Source organism: Stomoxys calcitrans, chromosome 1 (assembly GCF_963082655.1).
Source record: "Stomoxys calcitrans chromosome 1, idStoCalc2.1, whole genome shotgun sequence".
NCBI classification, from domain to species: domain Eukaryota; kingdom Metazoa; phylum Arthropoda; class Insecta; order Diptera; family Muscidae; genus Stomoxys; species Stomoxys calcitrans.
In genome coordinates, this window is record NC_081552.1 from 133262549 (window position 1) to 133279601 (window position 17053).

At 36.9% G+C, this 17053-nt stretch overlaps 1 protein-coding gene across 1 annotated transcript in view; it reads right to left on the reverse strand.

The window, feature by feature from the left end:
- Positions 1 to 17053, reverse strand: part of LOC106089744 (fat-like cadherin-related tumor suppressor homolog) — a 737514-nt gene that overhangs the window by 182578 nt on the left and 537883 nt on the right. The window contains exon 20 of the mRNA XM_059363292.1: positions 15923 to 16198. Within this exon, the coding sequence (XP_059219275.1) occupies positions 15923 to 16198 (276 nt within the window). The remainder of the gene's footprint in view (positions 1 to 15922; positions 16199 to 17053) is intronic.

The following is a 17053-nucleotide window of genomic DNA, read 5'->3' on the forward strand; positions in this document are numbered from 1 at the left end:
AAGTAACATAAGTCATTGTGGACAACTAACATGTAGAATGAAATAACATTAATAAAACAGAATTATTCTCACCTCCAAATCGCTTGGACGTTTTTTTTATTTTGAGTTGCCCTATCGAAATAATCGAAGGGATTACGATTCAATTTTTTTTATTTCAATATCGAGTTGAAATAATAAGTATGAACCTCGAGGTCGAGTGCGAGGTAATGCTGCCATCGGCACAGTCTTGGTCTGGAAGATCATTTTGCACGGATGGATCAAAGCTAGAGGACAGAGTGGGCCTGAAAGGGCAAACGATTTGGCGGTGAGCGCCAGAGTAGGTCGAAGCAGTCCGAGTTGAGGGCGTGGGGGACGAATGCGCATGCAACCCTGTGAAACAGCGAAACGAGCGATAGGTCGTTGAAAATCCTATGGGGGATCCAAACTGATGCTAAATGTCCTATCGGCAAACGTATATGTAATATAAAACTTGCCCTTATAGAAAAAAGTCAATCCTATTAGATTTAACAAAAATCTCCCAATTTTAACACATTTCTTTACTAAGGAAGTTTGGAACTTTTTTTAAGCATGTAATTTGACTCGTCAAGCTTTTCGTACATCATTATACGCAAAACTTTTTCATTGTAAAACAAACTTTTTTGGAAGAACATCAAAAGTTCTAAAGTTAAATTTTGAGAATTTTTTAAAAATATTTCACTGTGCCCAAATCTACTGATAGATTCCGACCCTTAATCACTATTAGCTTCGTATCAATTGCCTTTAATATTGTATTGAGAATTATGGAATTGCAAGAAAAAATGAAATGGGTTCATTTGAAATTATTATTTTAAAATATAAATTAATCCCGGTGATCATTTCGGCATTTTAAAATTTTGTTTCAAATAATTCATAATTTTATATTACTAATTACTCTTTGGAGGAGGCAACCGTGGCTAAGAGGTTAGCATGTCCGCTTATGACGCCGAACGCCTGTATTCAAATCCCGGCGCGAACATCAACAAAATTTTCAGCGGTGGTTATTCCCTTACTAATGTTGGCAACATTTGTAAGCTATCCTGCCATGTTAAAACTTCTCTACCAAATGGTGTCCCCGTTAGAACTCGGCATAAATAAAAAGGAGGCCCCTTAACATTGAGCTCAAATTTTAATCGGACTGCACTGATTGATAATAGAGAAGTATCCTATGTTCCTTAATGGAATGTTTACGGGAAATTTAGTAGTAGTAGTAATTACTTTTTGGAAATCATAACAAAATTGTGTCTCAGGGAAATATTCATTCACTGTTTGTCTTTCGGAAAAATTTTATTAAAAATTTTTTTGGAAAAAATTCCTTAAAAATTTTGGCTTAGAAAAAATTTTTATAATGAGTTTTATTTTTGTTTCTTTAAAATTTTGTTTTTAGTAAGACTTTCATTACAATTTTTTCCTAAAGAAAAAAAACATTGAGGTGAAATTTTTGGGAAATTTTTGTCCTTATACTATATTATAAATATAAAATTTTGTTATTCAAGAACATTTTAGTGAAATCTTGTGTGTGGAATAAATTTCATTTAAATTTGTTTTCTTTAGACAAAACAATATAGGGGTTGCTCGGGCCAAATAAGATTATGAAGATTTGTAATAAAATTTCAGAAACCTGTCCCCTTCTGTAAAGAAATGAACGAATTAGAAACAAATCTTCTATCCGCCCAATATTTACTATCAAGGTGTAACCATATCCTGATTATGAGCGCTTAAGCTTAATTCGTGAGAATGTACCATTTTGCACGTTTTATTACCTAAAAGTACGTTTTTGAATAATCTTCTGGTCACCCAAAATTTATAGGAAAGGTGAACTTGTATCCCAATTTTGAGAGTTTGAGTACCTAAATATATGACTTAAAATACCTACTAGTTGCCCAGTGCATTCTTTCAAGGTACCATTTACAACACCATTAGTACGTCTTCTTCCACATGTCTTACATTTGTCAAGGCTGCGATTATGTTTGTCAAATTGTAGCAGTTCCCCTTCATTGTAGGAGAAGCTAAGCTATTTGGTACTATTTCGCATTTTTGGTACCAAAATGTACGAATTTCGAATGGATCATTAAGTCACCCATTATATATTTCCTTCTTGTACCTACATGCCAAATTTCAGACCTCTAGCTCCATTTGTAAAGAAAGTACCAAATGGTACCTCACAACACCACCCTAATAGGAAGAATTTGCTGACTATTGCAATATGAGGCTTAAATGAGAGGGTTTTTAGAGTACAGGGTGGCTGATGAAAGCCGCTACCAAAAAAAAATGTAATAACTTTTTTTCTATTTAATAATAATAATTTAATAATTAATTTAATTAATTAATTTAATTAATAATAATTTAATAATTAATTTAATAATTTAATTTAACATGAATAAAAGAAAAATGTATTCCATACACCGAAAAAAAAATGTAGCAATATTCATCATTGTAGCAATATTCATCAGCCACCCTGTAGAACACGAATCCGATATATATTTTCAAGGCCAACTCACTGAGTGGCCGCCCATCCCCAAAACACCTCCCAAGCCGGTCATGTATGCCGACTATGCAAATATGGGGCTCAAATTAAAGGTATTTGGGAGTAGACCACGTATCTGATATCAACATTAGGGACCAACTGTCTAGGGAACGTCCCACCACCATAACAACCCCCAAATCAAATACGTCCGCTCATCAAGACAATTTGGGTCTCAAAGAGAGTGGAACTAAACATTTATAGTTTTTAGGCCCAATACCCCAAACCGGACCTATTTGCTGACTTTTGCAATAAGGAGTTTTAATGAGATTAGAAAACTAATTTGATATCCAATTTTGAGGCCAATAGCAATATGGGGTTCAAATAAATGATATATGGGAATATAGCGTGTTGCTGATATATTTTCCGGGCTTAGTGTTTGGGGGACCACCCCAATCCCCAAAACACCCCTAAATAAGGCATATTTACCGACCATGTGAATGTGGAGTATAAATGAAAGGTATTGGGGGGTAGAGCAAGAACTGATACCCATTCTCGGGACCAATTTCCTGGTGGTCTACCCCATTCCCAAAATACCGCACAAACAGCAACTTTATACTGACCATCTCAATATGGGACTCGAATAAAGGTATTTGGGAGTAGGGTACGAATTTGATATCCAAATGTAGGACCATGTAATTAGGGCATCAAACCTTTCCCAAAACACCCCCCAAAGGATAAAAATTTTTTGACCATGTCAATATGTGGCTCAAATGAAAGCCATTTGAGATTAGAAACCTAATTTGATCACCAATTTTGGGGCCATGTGTTTGGGAGACGCCTCATCGTGTAAACTCCCCTTAAACTAAAGGCAATATCGGGTTTTAATAAATGGTATTTGAGAGAAGAGCACGATGCTAATATTTTTTCAGGGCCAAGTGTCTAGGTGACCACCTCATAAATAAATTATAAATTATTTTAAGAATGGAGTACATCTTACATCGAAACTTAAATTCTTAGACCAATAAAGATCATATGGGATTCAGATAAAGGCACTTATATTGTTAAACTGTTAGTCAAGCGATATACTATTTTCGAAGCATGGCATTTCACTAAAAGCTCTTTAATTATCGAAAATAAATATTCAAAGGAAAATTTTGCTCCAAAGAAGGCGCAGCGGAGCGGGCCCGGTTTAGCCAGTTTGTCATAAAAATTGTCCCCAGAGTTGTCAACGTCGGATAAGACAGGGAGATGGTGGAGCATACCTCGCATCACTTTATCTGCCTTTCGACTCTCCGACACCGCCACCTAGGTCGGAGCTGCAACGGTTGGTGAGGAAAGCAAAACAGACAGGATATGAGGTACTAACTCTCACCACATTTCGTGGGGTAGTACCAACATTAATAAGCGGGGCCAAGCCCTGGCAGAATTCTTGAATCCTAAGGACCTAATAACATAACATTATAATGCCTATTTCAATCATTGGTCCTTTAGTAAATGGGTATCTTGGGGGTAAGTGATGATCTCATCGTCTGCTCCCTGTTCTTTAGACTACATTGAGTTTCCTATCACTCCTGTCCTTTAATCCATCCAGAAACGGTTCGCAGTGTCCTCAGAAGTAATGGATTTCGAAGTAGAGTACCAAGGAAAAAACCTTACATTAGTGAAATAAATAAATAAATAAATCAAAATACGTGGAAACAGATGAAAATTTTTGGGTCAACTTTATGTTTAGCGATGAAAGCAAATATAATTTACTTTAATCTGATGGTACACAAAAATTATGGTGAAGACCCAATGAAGCATTGTTGCCGAAATATTTGCTCCCCACTGTGAAGCATGGCGGAGGCAACGTAATGGATTGGGGTTGCATATCTTCGGATGGAGTTGGAAATTTGGAGTTTACCGACACGAAAATGGATCGGTTTGTTTATCTCTCGCTTCTTAAGAATAATCTTTAGGAATCGGCGGAAAAAATTGGTTTAAATTCTGGGTGATATTTTCAACAGAATAAAGATCCTAAACATACCGCTGGTGTCTTAAGGGAATGGCTTAAAAATAATGTACCTAGTCAACAACATTCTCCACCGCAACCACTGGATCTTAATCCGATAGAGCATTTGTAGGATGAATTGGAACGTCGCATTTGAAAACGACCAATAAGAAGCAAGCAGGACTTAAAAACGCCCTGATTGAAGAATGGAATAAAATTCCAAAAGAAGTAACTGAAATTTTTTCAATTAAAAAAACAGATTGAGTGACGTACTAGCTCTTAACGGTGGGCCTACTAAATCCTAAAAACATTTTAAAGATAAATCAATAATATTTCATTGTAATAGTCCTTACTTTTATAGTTGAGTTTCAAAGTATGTAGACTTTTCTGTGCCTCAAAAATTAAGGTTTGCTATTTTTGTGTAAAAATCATAATAAACTCTTTAATTTATTTAAATTATGCTATTGTTGATTCATTCAGTACATTTCTTTAGCATATACCGATTTCGGTTTTGCAAAACTGTAGACTTTTCTGTGACACTGTATAGAGATAAAATTCATTTGTTGAAAATCCAATCGACAAAACCTGGACATTGTAGTTTTGATATGGTACAAATTTGATGCTTTGGTAAGCATTACTTCACCGTTCTCTAAAAACGAAATTAAAATTTAAGTATCCTTTCCATTTCAAAGTTACAGAAAAATTGTTTAATTTGAAACCATTATGAGGTGAGAAGAAAATCAATTTGATCAAGATTCGTCTATTTAGACGCTTTTGTGGTATTTACTAGAGTTGTGCATGTGAGTCGTGAGTTGGCGTGTCACGCGTGAGTCACGTAATCGTTCGTAGCTGTGATTAAATTAGAATTCTTTGTGCGTGAGCATGAAAAAGTCACGACTCACGAGACGCTCACGAATCTGTTTGCAGATGCATAAAAATTAAAATATCAAATAACTGGTTATGCAGGACTGATACATTTTAAATATTAATTTTCGTTTGTTCAAATGCTGTATCATTTGAGACGCATGAAAAAAAATTAATATTCCCTTCATGGAAATTTATTTGTTTATCCGTGACTCATGAGTGGGTCGTGATTTTCTCGTGAGTCGTGACTGCCTCGTGAGCCGAGATTGTCATATGAGTGTTTCGTGTGTCGTGCGAAATTAAAATTTTCGGCTCATGAACGTGCGTGACCAATTTTTTTCTCGTGAGTGTGCGTGAGCGTAAGTGGAAAATAACTCACGCGGACATCTCTAGTACTTTTCATAACGAAATACTTCACTTTTAGCTCGAATTGCATTTTAAGGAAACTTTTGAGCTACACGACATTTTGGCTACAAGCCATTATTTCTAAAAAATAACTCTTTAATTGATGGATGAAATGTCGAGGCATACTCATTTTTAATTAAAATATAATGGTTTATGAATAAAGTATCAAAAAGTAAGATTATTACAATATATACGGGTTAATGGTAGCATAGGTGGGCGACGAATGCGCATGCAACATTGTGGAACTGCGTTACGGTCGATAGGACGGCGAAAATCCTATGGGGGGGATCCAGATCGTGAGAAGATGAGGAAAACCATAAAGTAACCTCTAAAAAGAAAATCGTAAGTTAGGAATTCCGTGCTTCCTACAAAATCCTTAATTGCTTGGTTCATGTCTGGTATTGTTTGTCCGGTATCAAGTGCCGGTATCTTTTAGACGCGAAAGCCGGGCCATGACAAAGGAAGTGCTCCAACGTCTCATCATCTTTCCCACATGCCCTACATATGCTTTCACTTGCCGCACCGATTTTACACAAGTGAACTCGTAGTCCTGTGGGATAGCGAAAGCTATACTGACTTCTTTCCTACATCCTTTCAGTAATAGCCTCATCTTCTCACGATCCGAATCTTCCCATAGGATTTTCGCTGTGCTACCGATCGTTTCACTGTTCCACAGTGTTACATGCGCCTTCGTCTCCCACGCCCTTAACTCGTACTGCGTCGACTCAAAAGGCTTCGGGTTAACCAAGTTTATTGACGGCATTCCAGTGAAAACAGATGTCAGTGTTGTATTCCCCGAGTCCCACTCTGTCCTCTTGCTTTGATCCACCTTCCAGATGGCCAAATCAGAGTTCCGTCAATCAAAGATTGTGCCTCAGGCAGCAGTGTCTCGCACTCGACCTTAAGTGTCATCTCAGGTATCCGATCGGAAACCCCTTCTAATCTATCCGAGTTTCCTATCGTCGCCTCGATTATATCACGATTGTATGACCTGCTGCTATCCTCTATCCATTTTCCAGTCGCCTTAAGTCTCAATGGTCGGATATCTAGAATAGTCTCCAGTGCCCTAGTGGGCGTGGTCCACATCGCTCCGCCTATGCCAAGACAACATGTACTCTAAACCTTTTGTATGCTCCTTATGTTGCACCTTTTCTCCATAGCAGTCTACCAAACTACTGAGGCGTAAGTAAGTATTGGTGTAATCACTGTAGCGTGCCTTGTGCCACTTTCTCCCTTATATTTATGCCATGGGACACACAATATATCCACCTGTTCCTTAGCATATGGTTTATCCAGTCTTTAAGGACCCGCTATACCCGGTACTAATCTAAGGATTGGATCAGTGTGTCGATTCGCACATTGTAAAACGCCCCCTCGATGTCAATGCAAACCCCCGATGTGTACGTTTTGGCATCGAAGGATTCTTCTATTTTATGCACAACCTCGTGCAGGGCAGTCACCACCGAGTATATGCGAACACTGGGCACCCTGTGAATATAGTGGCCAAATTGGGCGCCAGATAGTCTGCCTCCTTCTGTAGTTACGCCGGAAATATTCCATCAGATCCCGGTAACTAAAATGGTTTGAAACTTCTCAAGCATTCCTTTACCATAATTTCGTAATGTAAAACCTTCCAAGATTTCGGTGTCTCCGTGAGTCGCGTTGTATTCTGGGGTAAATGCGTTTTCATCAAAAGCCTCAATATGTCCTCCGTTGTCTCTGCTCTCACTTCCATGTCGTCTACTGTAGCGTACTCATGCAGTCATACCATAGAATCAATGTTACTTGTAGCGTACTCATATTATGGAATCAATGTCACAACCAACAAGAATGGTTCAAACAAAGAGAGTGGCAAATTGCATTAAGCAACACCCAACAGGAATGCCCCAAATCTAGGTAAGCATAAAAAGCAATATGAAAATGCTTCATCGTGGTTGCCAGTGAACTCTTTTCACTGTCACGGCCGCTAAACTCTTTGTGCTGATATCTCTACAATTCCTTTGCACTTTTCGGGAGAATGCAAAGACATTGACCTTATAATGAAATGAATGCACTAGATGCATATTTTGTACAAAGACTTAGATGTAAGAGATATTTGTATTTATTAGACGTAAATGTATTGAAAATATTGATTTTGGGGAACCATCGAAAGACGCCGGTAGAGCCGATCCTTTAGTATAAATTCCATGGCATTCCTCCAAATACACATTCAATACAGCAATGTCATCAGGCACATATCTGCCTGCTCCAAGTCTAAATAATGGCGATCGTGCCAGCGTATAAAAAGTCGCAACCGATCCTGACCTGTTTCTATCAGCAGACTCATCATTGCGTGGTTATCCGCAAAACTAAGGAGAAGATCCTGATTTGCTTTTATCACAAAAGTTATTGCGTGGTTATTCGCAAAAGTAAAGATATAAAGATACTGCTAAGACTATCCGGGCAGTCCGGTCCAAGCCGAGAACTGTGGAAAATTCACTAAAAGAAGAATGACCGAGCCAGGACCTAACCTTTAACGATAGCGGAGTATTGGAAGCGGACAAAAAGGAATTCAAGGTCGATCGGGAACCAGTGGTGCCAAAAGTTCAACCGCCAAGAAGCCAAGGAGGATACACCTGGCGTCTCAAAAAGAGAAAAACCCATACTGATAAGAACGGTAAATAGTTCTCCCCCACCAAGCTAGGAAAACGCGTCTGCTTATTGGAGAAGAATCGATGAGATCGATTTCCTTCTAAAACAGTACGTTGTAACAAAAATTAAAATAAATAATAAACAATTTGCTTAAAAAAGATGTAATCGTCGCAAAACTTTTTTTAAAACGCAAAAATTTTAAAACATGTGAGAGAAAAACAAAAAAAATATATTTTTATTACTAAAGACGTTATAACATATAAATATAAAATATATACAAAGACATTATCATGTAGGAATTTTTTTTTCAGATATAATAACTGTTTACAAAAAATCTTCCAATAAGATTTTTAATGAGCCAAATTAGAAATAGAATTTTTTTAAAATAAAATGTTAAATGAGAAATAAAAATAGTTTTTTCCCAATTGCAAATCCAGATTATGGGACAGCATGAGTCTAAAATAGTAGATCGAAATGCCAACGTGATAAACGAGGTAAGGGTTGTGGAAAAATCAGAAAATCTTTATCTGATTGAAGTTTACCTCGTTGCCATCACCGTTTTGGCAGGTTTGAATTTTGTAGTAAAATTATATTTTATTTTAACACAAAATGCTTAGAAAAAATATTTAAACCAGGGTAAAATTTAAAGGATTTACTTAAAACAATTTTAGGAACAGAGAAAGAAAAATATATAAAAAGTCATTTAAATGCATAAACAAAAGTGCATATGTACGTCCGGAAACAGTCAGAAAACATGTAGGAATACTTACAAGTTCATTTGAGAGTATTAGAAAACTAATATATGGATATAGGAAACTATTTAGTAAAGCTATTGTCCAGATACCAAATAGGTCAAGAAGTTCCACACACAATAGAAACCCCTCTAGAAATTGATATAAAAGTATTGTTCTCATCTGGAAAAACAATTGGTGCTATAGAAAAAAAATTTTGATTCAGACGGAGACAAAACGGGAGACACAATGGCCCAGACAACGGTGAAGCTCATAAACACTGTTTCAAGGTTAATACCTGACCTCGATGGACAAGCAGAAAATTTGCGTTCCTTTATAGAGGGTCTGTCCCTAGCTGACACCATAAAAGAAAACAATGAGTCCATCGCAGTGTCAGTTATTAAGACTTACTTGAAAGGGAATACAAGGAATTTGATAGAAGAATCGACCATTCCACAAATAATAAACAGACTTCAGTCTGGAATTAAGGGAGAATCGGTCGAAGTCTTGTCTGCAAACATAATGAATATCAGACAAACCAGTAGGACTGCAAATGCATACTGCAGCTAAATAGAGTCTCTAACTAAATTAGAGCCTTCATTTCGGAAGGCCTACCGATTGAGCTGGCATCTAAGTACTCCACTAGAGTTGCCGTCAAAGCAATTACGAAGAAATGCACTAGTGTAAAGGTTAAACTAATAATGGAAGCAGGTCAATTAAATTCATGAACGAAGTGGTTGGAAAATTTGTTAGAGACAACGGGATAGCATTAATACTTTAAGAATAACTTCCGTGGAGCCGACTGAAGTAATAATAGGAAATTTAGAGAAAACTATCGTAATAATAATAATGGCAATAACTACAATAATTTCAATAATGGCAATAATTACAGAAACAACGGACAGAATAACAGAGGACGATCTAATCAAGCCAGATATAACAACAACCGTAACAGAAATGTCAATCTAATGAGTATCGACAATGGAAGTTCGGAAAACTCAGAAAACCCCCTAAGATTAGAAGAATAAATATAAAAGTGTATAATATCCGCCTTAATTTTAACCTATTCGTACCCATAAAAGTTAAACAGACTAACACAATAGAAACACTGTCAGTAGACACTGGATCAGATGTTTCCCTGTTAAAATGAAATAGCTCACCATTTCACGACATAAATAGAAACCATATTTCAAATCTCAGCGGAAAAATTGGAAAATTGAAACCATTGGCTTCATAGATTTTGGTTTAAAATTTAAAAACTATGAAATACCACAAATTTTTCGTGAACTCAAAATGATTTCCCAATACCATGAGAGGGAATCATTGGTATGGTTTTCATGGAAAAATATAATTGTTTATTAAATTTCAATGAAGATTCAGATTACCTCATCCTACGCCCACACAAAATACAAAATCGGATAGAAATACCAATGTCGAATACACGCAATACACACCGAATCATGAGTCACAGCCAGGTGTGTTTATAGCAAACATCCTAGCGCGATCTGATAAAGCATACATTTAAACGCCAATAACCACACAGTTACACTTAAACACAAAGAGATTTTAACTGAGAATATCAATGATTATGAAATAGTTCAAAAATGTTCAAAAAAGTTCAAAAAATGTCCTGAAAAATTTAACCAAACATTGACAGAATTTTGTTCTGAATACATTGATATTTTCGGTACTAATAATTTTTATGAGCAAAGATTAAGTTTTAAGGATAAAGAACCGGTATGTATTAAAAACCGTACCGCATACCAAATACACACAAGGAGAGAGATAAACAGGTGAAGAAACTCATAGATGATAATATTGTGGAACCCTCACAATTAGAGTACAACAGTCCATTACTGTAAGTACCAAATAAATCGCTCTCAAACTCTCACGAAAAGAGATGGAGACTAGTTATCGACTATAGACAAATAAATAAGAAACTGGTAGCAGACAAATTCCCTCTTTCAAGAATCGATGACATTTTAGATGTACTGGGTAGAGCTAAGTATTTTTCTCGTCTTGACCTGATGCAGGGATTTCATCAAACTCCATTGGAGGAGAAATCTAGAGACATTACGTCATTTTCGACTAATGGTGGTTCACCAGACTACCATATGGACTAAAAATAACTCCAAATTCTTTTCAAAGAATGATGACTTTCGCTTTCCGTGCCTTAAAACCCCATCAAGCATTCTTGTATATGGATGACTTGGTTGTATAAGGTTATTCTGAGAAACATATGCTAACGAATTTTACTGACGTTTTCAGATTGTGCCGTGAAAGGAATCTCAAACTAAATCCCGGCATATGTTCAATTTTTATTTGAGAGGTAACATATCTCGGACATAAGTGTTCAGACAAAGGGATATTGCCAGACGATTCTACATATTCTGTCATAGATAATTATACTACACCAAAAGACGCTGATAGTGCAAAAGATTTATCGCTTTTTGTAACTATTATCGTAGGTTCATGCCAAATTTTTGTGAATATTGAAGGCACTGTACGAGTCTATCGATTAAAGGTGTTTCATTTGAATAGGCAGAAGATTGTGACAGAGCATTCCGATATCTTAAAAAGGAATCTATCAGTCCTACACTATTGCAATACCATGATTTCGGAAGACAATTTTGCATTACCACAGACGCAAGCACAATCGAAAGAAGTCATAGAACTTATAATGAATACGTAAGATTATACATTTTGATTGACAAAAGTGACTGGGATGTGTGGATGAAATATTTCGTCTACTGCTATAATACTACACCATCTACAGCGCATGACTATTGTCCATATGAGCTCGTTTTTGGAAAAATATGTCGAAATATGTTTAATCAATTTACAGAAGTAGACAAAATTACACCTTTATATAATGTAGAAAATTCTGCGAAAGAAACGAAATTTAAGTTAGAAATAGCGTATAAAAGAACTCAACAATTATTAGATAGGTATAAAATAAAACAAAAGAAATTTTATGATAGGAAAACACTAAACTGTAAATTAGATGTGAAGATTTGTTTTTACTACGAGATGAAGCTGGTCATAAACTGGATCCTAAATATATAAGGGACCTTATTAAGTAAAAACGAATATTCTTAAAAATGATAATGATGAAATATATGATAAATAATCCAAGAGAACCTAAATAGTTCATAAGAATAGACCTAAAATTTATAGTCAATAATCAAAAATTATAATCCATGTAAGAAAAAATATTTAGAGAATAACCATGGTTAAATCCTCGCATATCTATTGTATTATATTTAATAAAGATATCATATTTATTGTAATAAACACGAATAATAACTTAAATTAAATATAGAATAATGTAAACGTAAGCAAAACTACATATATTTAAAATAATGTAAACTTAAAAAAAATACATTTTATAAAACATTTACTGTTTTCATATTTTAATGTTTTTTTTTTTCATATTTTACCTGCTCAAACGCTAGGTAAGCATAAACAGCAATATGAAAATGCTTCATCGTGGTTGCCAGTGAACTCTTTTCACTGTCACGGCCGCTAAACTCTTTGTGCTACACTTCTTATGCATTTTTCGGGAGAATGCAAAGCCATTGATCTTATAAAGAAATGGACTTCATAACTGCTCTAGATGCATATTTTGTACAAAGACTTAGATGTAAGAGATATTTGTATGTATACGTCGTAGGTGTATAGAAAACATTGATTTTGGGGAACCATTGAAAGGCGCCGGCAGAGATCATTTAATATGAATTCGATAGCATTCCTCCAAAAACATATTCAATGAAGCAATGTTATCAGACATATATCTGACTGCTTCAAGTCTAAGTAGAAATGTCTTTATCTATTTACTACATTTCTAACGATTCAGTTTGGACAAGAGTTTTTAAGAGAAACTTTTTCATCTTGGCAGCGTCATTAACACTATCGGCGTGTTCGCAGAAGGCTTCCAGGAGGCACGTTTTGTCGCCCTGGTTATCTTAATGTATTGCTTGAGCCGTGAGTTATACGAATCCCAATAAACTTCCGCTCTTTTATGACGCGCGCTGTTATAAAGTCTGCTGACGTCTTTCCCAATATTGCGAACCTCCCGGTCACCCAGGGTTTTTCTTATCAACTTATTCCGGAAGCTTATCGGATGCGGTGCTGGCCGCGCTATTCTAAACCTAGAGTAGCAATGGTCAGAGAACGAGGGTTCCAAGGAGACCATACAAATCTGAACCTCATCGATTAAATTTCCCGAACATATTCTCACATTTGAGACCTTCTCCCTAATCCAAGGTAGCGGTGTCACAAAGGCAGCGGTGTTATCAATTCGTACTACCCCATGAAATGTGGTGAGAGTTCGTATCGCACCCTACTAGTACCTCATTTCTTGTCTGTTTTGCCTTCCTCACCAGCCGTTGTAGCTCCGGGGTGGGTGGCGGTGTCGGAGAGTCGAAAGCAGATAAAGTGATGACAGGTATGCTTCAACGTCTGTCTCATTTGCATCCGACGTTGAGAACTCTGGGGAATATATTGGGTTGCCCAAAAAGTAATTGCGGATTTTTCATATAGTCGGCGTTGACAAATTTTTTCACAGCTTGTGACTCTGTAAGTGCATTTTTCTTCTGTCAGTTATCAGCTGTTACTTTAAGCTTGCTTTAGAAAAAAAGTGTAAAAAAGTATATTTGATTAAAGTTCATTCTAAGTTTTATTAAAAATGCATTTACTTTCTTTTAAAAAATCCGCAATTACTTTTTGGGCAACCCAATATACAATTTAAATTTGTATGACAAATGACACAGGTCCTCGGGACCAGTGTTACCGTATAATAATTGTTAGTTGATATGGTTCAGTCCAGAATCTTTGTTCCGAGTTGTCCATGGCTTCTGAATTAAGGCAATATGAATTTTGCCCTTGCCGATTTTCTCCATCAGAGCGTTTGTAGCTGTATCGCTCCGGTGGAGGTTTATCTAGATGGCTTCAATCATCGGTCCTCCAGTAAATGGGCTTCTCGGGAGTGGGGGAATGTCTCATCGCCGGCTGCCTGTTCGTTAAGCTGCATCGAGTGTCCCGTCCCTGCACTGCCTGCTGTTTTAATATTAGGATCTTTGCTTATCCTAGTTTTCAAACTTTTAAGTAAATGGGCTTATTAGGGTAGGTGATGGTCACATTGTAGGCTCCCTGTTCGTTAGGCTTTGCCCCCGTAGTGCGACACGCCTTAAATCTTAGACAAACTTGTCATGGATACTTGATCAATGCCAACCACAAGGAGAGTTCCTTCCTCCTTCTCCTGCCTGTGGAAGACCTCCCATTTCTCTGCGACCAAACCTTGAATTTGTTTGCCCAAGAATCCCAACATGCGTTCCGTCGCGAATTTGTTGTCAAATCCCTTGTTGAAGACCGTTGCCAATGTGAGCTGCGGATGTCATCTTTCTCCACTTCCGAGGAGGTTCTTGACGATATGAAAACATTCTGCTGACGCAAAGCGCAGCGTAAAGATGCCCACTCTTTACTCGCAGCTCATCATTTGTATGGATGGACCTCACCAGAGTTCCACACATGTTCGAAAATCCGATCGTTAACCTGATTCTCCACTTGAGACTGGTGATCTAGTGGAATCTTACCGGATGCACTGCCGACATTGATGACTACATACGTTAGTTCATCTCTGTTGTGCTTCCTTGCCACTCTGGCGTAATAGATCGGCTTCTAACCGTTTTTCAGTGACCATCTTCCTTTTCCGTGTTGACGGCGTTGTCCTTTTGGAAATCAAAGTCCTCTATGTAGACTCAAGGGCCGACTTTGTCTCCCTCCGCAGGACACTCTGTAGTCTCCATTGCGGGAAGACTGGCTTGGTTTACCCAGAGTACTTGAAAGCGGAGAGCTCTTTTTCAGCATTTTAGCAGTGTTATGATCTTCGGAAGAAATGATTCTCATCTCAGCTTCACAACAAACCAACTGTTGGCTCAGGTGTATGTCCATAGTGGCATGGGGCGGATTAATATCCGCACCCTCTTTTCAACCTAACCTATGTCTGCCATAGGGCCATAACAAACAAGACAGTAAGGCCAAAGACAGTTTTGGAGTGCAAGAAGTCGATAGAGGGTGTAGAAAGAAGATCAATTTGACTCTTGGTACCATTACGGCGCATATATGGCTTAGGGTGCGTGAGTAGAGTAAGAGCTGCAAGTGACAGCGGGTGCAGGGCTTGTGGAGAAGATGATGAGATGCGGAAAATTTCCTCTGTCAATGTCCGGTTCTCGCGACTAACAGACTCCGGCACCTAGGGGCGGATAAGATCCTAGTCTCTAACCAGAAAGCACCACGTAATTCCTGACATACATTCATTCGGGGTTACTTTTCGTTAAATGAAGCGCACAACAAGCCGATTGTTGACTTGGTTCTTCGTTCCCTAATTCCACAATCCTCGATTCATGAACTGTGAATCGCCGGACAGCCGTTGGGAAGTGCTGATATGTAAACCTCCAAACTTCATAATCATGTTAGAATCGTGTTTTTGCATAAATTGGTGTACTCCTAGGATGTACGATTCTACCAATCTCTGTAATTTCTATCAACTTACGATCATTGGTATCTACTTAAGGGGTGGAATTGCTGCGATATAACGTGGTCACTTATTAGTTTCTAATTTTTTTCAATTGTTTTTTTTTTTTTTTTTTTTGTTTTTAATTTGGGGGTACCGTTCAAAGCACAGGCAGCTAGGCCACAAAATTATTTCTGGGAATTTTAATGGAGGCTAACTGTAAATTGTTTTTAGCTCTATTCTAAGGAAATTTCGTTATATTTGTTCATGGAAGAGTTTGGATATTTTTAATTACAAGTACTTACGTGGACTATTTCTGGGTCGTGACTCATTGCTTTCGTTACTGTGGAAACTGGATGAATCTGCGATTTCAGCTCCTGGCACCTCCGTTATATCAGGTAATGGATTTTGGCTATTTCTAGCCCAATCAGAACAATCCCAATGATATTGACCCTGATTCGTATTATCCGCATTAATTGATGATTGACATACGTTGGGCATTGCAACGTGTATTAATTTTCCACAGTTAGGTTTATTAGTCGTCATGCGATTCAAAGGCAAATTATAATCAAGTGCTTTACCTGCAAATTTAGTTAAATAATAAAGTACTTAGTAAGATTGTGTTTATTTTTTTTCATATATTACATTGAAACAATACAAGTATCGCAATTGCAGTTAGTAGAGTGACAGAGAGCAGAGCGGGCTAGTCTAAGGACTTTAGTATGGTGATAGCTTGAGGGGAGGGCAGGACTAGGACATGTAAAAGGCTGGGATAAGAAATGCTAAGCTTGACTTATAAACGGCTTGAAATATTTAAATTATTAATATAGCACAGTGGTCCACGCGCCAATAATTAAAATCAGACCACAGTTCTTGATCTGTTCATCTGAGCAGTACAAATTGTTCTGGACATTTGTAGAGGAAACATAACCTTTCAGAAACATGTTGTTGGCCCATATCTTCAAGGTTGACACGTTGACTATCAGCAAATACTGTCTGCTGATTTTTAATTAAACATTTTTAACATTTGAAAGAAACATTTTTAAATTTGTGATCACCTAAATGACCACAAAACAACACCGGGGTGTTATAATTGACTGTGCGGGTTTGAAATTTTACAAAATTGCTAAGAGCAAATAAATATTCATAGTATTATGTAAAAAAATGTTGAAAAATAATGTTGTTTACAAATTAGTTTCAAGAGTATTATCTCATTTATGTAGTTGATATGTAATTAATAATGCAAACAGGAGTATGTGGCGAAGAACATTCGATCATGGAAGTAAACATATTAATGAAAAATTTTAACCCTCAATACTCTTAAAAATGAACTAAATCTTAGCAATTTTGAACTTCACATAGTGCTAAAGAATTATATGATCGTTGTGAGTTCAACAATTTCTTAATAGCTATGAAATTGCTTATACATAGCACTA